Source organism: Macadamia integrifolia, chromosome 5 (assembly GCF_013358625.1).
Source record: "Macadamia integrifolia cultivar HAES 741 chromosome 5, SCU_Mint_v3, whole genome shotgun sequence".
Lineage (NCBI taxonomy): Eukaryota > Viridiplantae > Streptophyta > Magnoliopsida > Proteales > Proteaceae > Macadamia > Macadamia integrifolia.
This window is the reverse complement of record NC_056561.1, coordinates 41,489,296-41,496,589: the sequence shown is the minus strand read 5'-3', so window position 1 is coordinate 41,496,589 and position 7,294 is coordinate 41,489,296. Positions and strand designations below refer to the sequence as shown.

Below are 7,294 nucleotides of genomic sequence, written 5' to 3'. Positions count from 1 at the left end.
AAGTGACAAAATAAAGCATTGAAAAATTCAAGTCTCAAGACTACCCTTGAAAATTGCAAATTGGGGAGTGGGTGCATGGACAATCATGGGATGGTTTGCCATTTCAGGGGTGGGTATGTATGATTGAATCTGAGTCTAGATTTATGTGGCCTATTTACACCATCATCTAGGTATCCATATGGTTGAAATTGCAACATCACCTTCCAAGTAGCAACAATTTGGGTGCTGTTGTAGAGAACTTTTCACTTCTTTCAGTGAATGATTATGATAGATCATACTTTTAAAATATATTGAAATTCTTGCATGACTGTTCTGATATATCTTCCTTGTGACATAAGGTATATGTGTTGGTATGCTTCCAGGCCGTAAGCTAGAATGAAGAATGATTGAGAATTTGAATGTCAACTCACTCCAGATTTAGGAAGCACAATAAATAATATCACAAATCAGAAGCACGATGTGTGGAAATTAGCCATTTGGAATGCCTGAAATACAGTAGCACTATGCAGAGGGGCACAGTTGAAGCTCTTCAAGTGTTCAGTGGGACTTATGCAACTCAACCCAGCCAAGCCTTATCCCAAGTTCCCAACTAAATAGGGTCAGCCACATGGATCTTTTTTCATGATTCAACTCTATTCATAGCCATACTTGTCGTCAACCCTTTTTCATGCATGCCATTTCTCACTACTTCTCCTAAATTCGTTTCACACCTGTCTCTTGCTGTTTTGCTTGTGCAATGTGAACCATCTCTCTCCTTACCCGTGCATTTAGCAGTCTTCATTGCACATGCTTGTGCCACCTCAAATGTCTCTCTCAACTTATCATGTGTCAGCACTACTTAATTACCTGTAATGTGTTCATTCCTTATTTGATCTTTTCTCATCTTGCCACTCATTCATTTCAACATCCCTCATCTTAGCAAAATAAATTGACTCTAATGTGTTCATTGGAACTTATGCGTCCAATACCGTTGCTAGCACAAGACATCTTTCATATCTTGTCCATGCTCTCAACGGAGCCTTGTCCCAAGTGCTTGGGTTCAACTACAGGGATCCTATTCTGCTTTTCCTCTCTTCATATCTTCTTCGTTTAAGTTAAGAAAAAGTTGAGGAAACATGACCAATGCTTTTCCCTAGGATTTAGTGAGAGTTCATGATTTTCCATATTACACTATGAGCCTTGGTGAGAGTTTCCTAGATGTTATAAATTACAAATGGGAGTTGTCTAAGCTTACATCAACATATGAATGAGCCCAAATTGATGTGGAAACAAATTATGTTGAAGTTTATTTTTTAATTTGAACTTGACTGAGGTCTTGATTTCGCAAGCTTAGGAGGCAGACATGATTTAGGGCGTACCCAGTGCACAAGGCTCTTGCCACTGCTGGGTTTGGGGGAGGGTCATAATGTACACAACCTTACCCCCACTTCGGGGAGAGGTTGTTTCCCCGCTAGAACCCGCAAGCGCTAGGTCTGAATGGAGCATCCTTACCATTTCTCCGAGGCCCGCCCAATAGGCGGCAGATTAATATAAAAATAACCAGTTACCTCATGAGCTCAAGCAACAAGAGAAAAACACGAAAAGACTAGACAAGATCCAGAAGGTCACAGGACATTCAATTTACAGTGAAGGCAACAGTTATGAAAGCAAAAGTGCCTCTCCAGCTGGTCTAACCAAACTCCAAGCTGATACATCCACATTTCGGTGAATGGTTCATATCGCTTATATCCCACAACTCCGAAGTCCTGCTTTTAAAATCTTAAACTAATCATCAATCTATAGAGCTTCAAAATATCAATAAAAATTGATGAATCGGTGTCCACCAGTTCTCACCTGCTCTTTCTTAACAGTACAGTGAGATAAATGATGAATTAGTGATTAATATTCCGTACCCTGAGAGAGATGTTTCCTGGAGAGTGATTTTTCCTTATCTAATATGTAGTTCTGTACTTGGAAACAGCCTCTCCTGCTAAGTAGGGCGTGAGGTACAGTTGTGCCTCCCAGACCCTACAGTAGCAGGAGCCTTGTACACTGAGTTGCGCTGCTCTAATCTGTAGTTCTGTAATTGGTGTAAATTGGCAGCCATGTATGTGTTGGTAAATCCACATGTAATGGCTATAATCTCTCTGACCTTTTCCTATTTTTGCTTTGCTCGGCAATGCCCTATGGATGAAAATGTAGACAAACACCACTAGTAGAATTGACGACAGATAGAACAAGGGTGAAGTGGTGAAGCAGAAAAATCAGCAGTCATTTGAGCAATTTAGTGCAATCATAAATAGGTTAACTTGCACGTTTCCAAAGGGGGGGTGATTTGAGGTGGAACTAAGATAAGAAGGGAAGAGCAAAATGGGAAATGCATCGTGTATTAATTTCGTGAGAGAAGAACTATATAAGAATAATTTTACCCTGTCAAAAGTTAAAAAAAAAAACTTGCATGTTTCCAAAGGGGGGTATGATTTGAGGTGGAACTAAGATAAGAAGGGAAGAGCAAAATGGGAAATGCATTGTGTATTAATTTCGTGAGAGAAGAACTATATAAGAATCATTTTACCCTGTCAAAAGTTCAGGGCTATGTTTTAAATTTTATGTAATACTGATTCTCATAGTTTTTAAGGCGTTGGTAAGGCGCTGATGCGGTCTAGAGATGATAAGGCAGTTATCCGCCTTACGTGAAGTGGCGCTGTATGGGTTTTTTTTTTTTTTTTAACGCATTTTTAAATTACTTGATGAAGATTCCAAATATAGATTTTTTACTGGTAGGTGTATATTTTTGTTAACACTTGAGATGTATGGGATCAGCTTTACTCCACCAAAAATAACCAAAACAAACAAAACAAAGACACGATTCACAAACAGGGTTTGGATTTTGTCAAGGGTTTTAAGAAAGGGCTTTGAGAAGGAATCAAGGAACAAGGAAGAACCACTGATCTAGGCGACCATTTTGCTCCGGCAGCAGTGAGCTTCATTCTTCTTTAACAGGAGTAGAAATATTGTGGATGACCTTAGGGCTTAGGCATTCATTTTGGCATCATAGAGGTAAGTATAATAAATGCTTGTATTTTTTGTCTTATTTTCTTTATATTTATAATTTTGTTTCATAATTATGTATTTATATTATATGTTAATATGTTATGAACTTATGATGATTGATGATTGATGAAGATGAACTTAGTTTATTCACTTTATTTATTTGTTTTCTTGAAGAATATCTTACATTTGTATGAATATGAACCTTTAATATTTATTTAACATTTGAGTAATAGGATTCAACTAGGATTTGAGCCAAATAGATTGGTTTTATAAAAAAATTACACATGAATGCTTTAGTCAATAAGGCGACACTTTATGCCCGCCTTATTGCTAAGGTGCTCCGAAAGACCCTCAAACGCCTCCGTCGCCTTACCGCCTAAAAAACTATGCTGATTCTTATATCTATGTTTGCTTTTCTTTTGATGTCCTTGGATATTGCTTCATAAGATATCTTTTTGTTGTTATATAGCTATTTATTTTCATTTTCTATGGGTGAATATACTTGAAGTTTGATGTTCTTAGAGTTGCATTACTTTTAATTGATCATTTTCCCATTCATGACGTATCCCAGGTCTATCCTTAGTATGTATGAGATTTATGTAGGCTCCCAGTGTTACTTCTCCATCTTGGTTCTGTCTCCTTCCTTGTGCTTGATCTGTTCCCTCGTTCCCCCCCCCCCCCAAATGCTTGACTAGTTGTCAGATCCCCTTTTCCTTTTTTGCTTCCATTTTGCTCCTATGATTTCTTTTCAGTTTTTTTGCAAGACTACTCTTGGCGTTGTTGTAATTGGAATTTATTTCATGTTGCCATGTTAAAGCCTCTCAATAGGGATCACGGTTTTCCGTTGCGTGTAGTTGTCCCTGGGATTATTGGTGCCCGCTCTGTGAAATGGTTGGATTCCATCGTAATAACTGCAGAAGAATGCCAGGTTAGAAAATTTAAACAAATTTATTTAATCTTTTATTTTTTTCAGTGGTTGAATCTATCTGTACCTTTTTACCTTTTTCTAATTCACAACTTTGATCTTACATTGCTATAAAGCAGGGTTTCTTTATGCAAAGGGATTACAAGATGTTTCCTCCTTCTGTTAACTGGGAAAATATTAGCTGGCCAACTCGGAGGCCTCAAATGGATTTCCCTGTTCAGGTATTCACATTGCGTGTTAACGCTTCTTGTATGCTGTCTTGCTACCACTTCATGCTGCTTCCTTAAAGTCTGGTTTGTTGGCTATTCTTGTCTAAAGAATGTTCTGAATTATCTGTGCAACACTACTTGTTACTGTGAAGAAATATAGCCGGACCTTGTGGGGTAGCAATGTTGTTTCTGACTAGAACTTTGGTAGTTTCACAGAGTGCTATTTGTTCCTTGGAGGATGTGAATCTGGTAAACGATGGTAAGGTTAGTAATCTCTTTAGCAATTGCAAATTGTTCAAATTGAGTGCATATTCGTATGCCTGTGCGTGTGTTTACTTGATCAAGCATGAAATGTTATGTCTCTCATTTGCACCATAGGAAAAACTTTCAGGTGGTCGAGGAACTGTCCACAAGTCTCCTGACATGTTTGACTTAGGAAGATCCTTATTGTTACTATTATTTTCCTATGCAGGTAACGGTTGCTGGATATGCAGTATCTGGTGGTGGGCGTGGGATTGAAAGAGTGGATATATCAGTTGATGGAGGGAAGACATGGGTGGAAGCATCCAGGTACCAGAAGCCCGATGCCCCATACACTGCTGATGATATGTGCTGTGACAAATGGGCGTGGGTACTTTTTAAGGCCGAGGTCGACATCCCACAGGATGCTGAGATAGTTGCTAAAGCGGTGCGCAGTTAGTTGTTCTGTCAGCTCTATTTTGTAATTTAGTATATCATGGAACCTCAAATTTGATACATAGCACTATCTGACTTTTAGACTAAATATTCACTATTCATTGTTGCCATCCCCAAGCTTTGTGGCATCACCGCTGCCTGACTCTTTAATTCTGCTCTGCATCCCTGTTTTTATCCCCTATATGAACTCCTCTCCCTGTCTTGATGTTCAGGTTGATATAGCAGCAAATGTGCAACCGGAAGATGTGGCTGTCATCTGGAACTTAAGGGGAATACTCAATACATCATGGCACAGGGTCAAAGTTTGGGTTGGTCAAGCCAAGCTGTAGACAAGGCCCGGAGATACAAACTGTAGGACTACATACTGCTCAATATGTCATCTGTTACAGTTCTCTTCTTTGTTTCTATAAGATCTGAGGAAAGAAATTTAGTTCGGTGATCTGCGAAAAGGCAACTCATTCTCCATAAAATTATTTGATGTTGCTTAGCACCTATGTTTTGTATTCTGTAGGATACGAAACATTTCTTCTGTACAAGCTGTGCGGGAAAGGTTCTTCTGCTTATGCCAATATGCCTGTGATGGTACTTAAAAGAACCTCCGAGTTATAAATTTCTTTACCTTATGGCTCTTGGTTTGATGGCTTTAATGGAGTATTTATATGTATACTATTGCTTCACTCCCATGTATCACTTTTCAATATTTTATTGTTATTCTCATCAAACCGAGTTGCATCCAAACAGTCCAAACAAAGTTGTATTTAGAACATGTAAGAACATATCCAAACAGTCCTAAATATCCCGTGAGTCTAAGATGTCTTGATTCTGTGTAGAGATATTTAGAACTGGTAACTTTCTTTTGATTCCCCTTTGTTAAGTTTGGGTAAGAAAGGTTTTTCAAAATAATTTAAAAGTGATTAGCATAATGTCATTGTCTCGTATATTTTTTTAGTACACATGTGAGATGACAGGTTTTTATTGTCGTTAGATAAAGAATATGTATATGGTAAAGAGGACAACAAAGTAAGATCAGAAATTATATAACACCTTACGGGAAAATTCCTTAGAAAATTCCTTAGAAAATTATATAACACCTTACGGAACAATGGGGTGGGAGAAAGCTTGTTCAAGTAGATCTTATGACATTTGTTCTTTCTGAATCAGGATGGGGTTTGTATGTAATTTGGCAATGAGAGAGATTTACTAATCAAGTGACAGGGGAATGCACCAATTAGGTGTGTTGAAATGGTATCATATAAAAAGGGAATGTGAGGTTATTTCATATGAGAGAAATAGATACAGAGATTATCAATGTACCTGGCTTGGCAGCTTATCAGAGAACATCTCATTAGTAATACATATCTTTATGGGTACAGGATTCCACATGCCACTGATTTCGGAGGAATCTCTCATCTCACACCCATCACGGTGTGGGAAATGATTTTATCAACAAGAGGGCCAACATGAATAAGGAGAGAATGTGTTAATGTGGGTCTCACACTATCAGAGTGTGAGCATGAGAGACACTATCGGTATAGGAATACTTTTTATAGTTTCGTGATATTGTCAAGGAATACTTTTTATAGTTTCGTGATGTTGTCAGATGACTTTTGATAAGCAGAAAATTGGATTTTGGATAATCAAGTAATTTGCCTAATTATCAATGAAAATGAAAGAACGAAGTTTTCTGGCCAAGACCTGCCCATGCACCATAGACATAGGGGCATGAAATGACCGTTGTGCCCCTCTTGGGGGGCCGTGCCTGTCTAGGTAGAGTGTTGCTTGTGGATAAAAAACACTTGATTCGGAGCTACTCCTAAATCAGTTTTGATATAATAATTTCTTATTTTATCCTTTCTAGTTTTACCATTCATCCATCTCAACATCCTCATCTTTGCCACACTGAATATATACACATTATGCTTCTTAACTATCCAATATTTCACACCATGTATTATAGTTGGTTGTATAATTGTCTTATAATAATTTCTTCTAAATTTGAAGGGAATATAATGATCACATTATACTCAAAATGCACCTCTTTACTTCATTCATCTTATTTTATTTCTTTATATTATATCATTGTTTACAATCTACATCACTTTCTTTAGTGGAAAAATTACCAAATTGCCCAGAATCATGTTTTAATTTACAAAATTACCCACATCATGTTTGTGTTCACGGAATTACACAAATTGAGTTTTGGTATTACAAAAATACCAAAAACAGTTAACAGTGTCTCACCTTCATTTTTCTATAATTTTTGACATTTTTACCTCTACCGTTGGGAACGCGGTATGTTCTGTCTCTATGCAAATACAAATCTTTCTCTCTCTCTATCTCACAAGGATTTTGTTGGATAATGAAACAACTTGAGGGAGACAGAGTTTGGGAGATTCACACATAGACGAGAGAGGGTTCTACGGATTTAAAA

The 7,294-nt window shown here is 37.6% G+C and overlaps 1 protein-coding gene across 4 annotated transcripts in view; it reads left to right on the top strand.

Moving 5' to 3' along the window:
• Positions 1-5,585, top strand: part of LOC122077821 (sulfite oxidase-like) — a 77,857-nt gene extending 72,272 nt beyond the window's left edge. Inside the window, exons 8-13 of one of the 4 annotated variants that reach the window (XM_042643719.1) lie at positions 3,851-3,961; positions 4,078-4,179; positions 4,384-4,431; positions 4,640-4,855; positions 5,076-5,214; positions 5,375-5,585. In XM_042643719.1, the coding sequence (XP_042499653.1) occupies positions 3,851-3,961; positions 4,078-4,179; positions 4,384-4,431; positions 4,640-4,855; positions 5,076-5,192 (594 nt within the window). In that variant the 3' untranslated portion in view covers positions 5,193-5,214; positions 5,375-5,585. Of the gene's footprint in view, positions 1-3,850; positions 3,962-4,077; positions 4,180-4,383; positions 4,432-4,639; positions 4,856-5,075 lie in introns of all 4 variants that reach the window. The other 3 variants (XM_042643718.1, XM_042643717.1, XM_042643720.1) reach the window with 3 other exon arrangements.
• Positions 5,586-7,294: the final 1,709 nt, after the last annotated feature.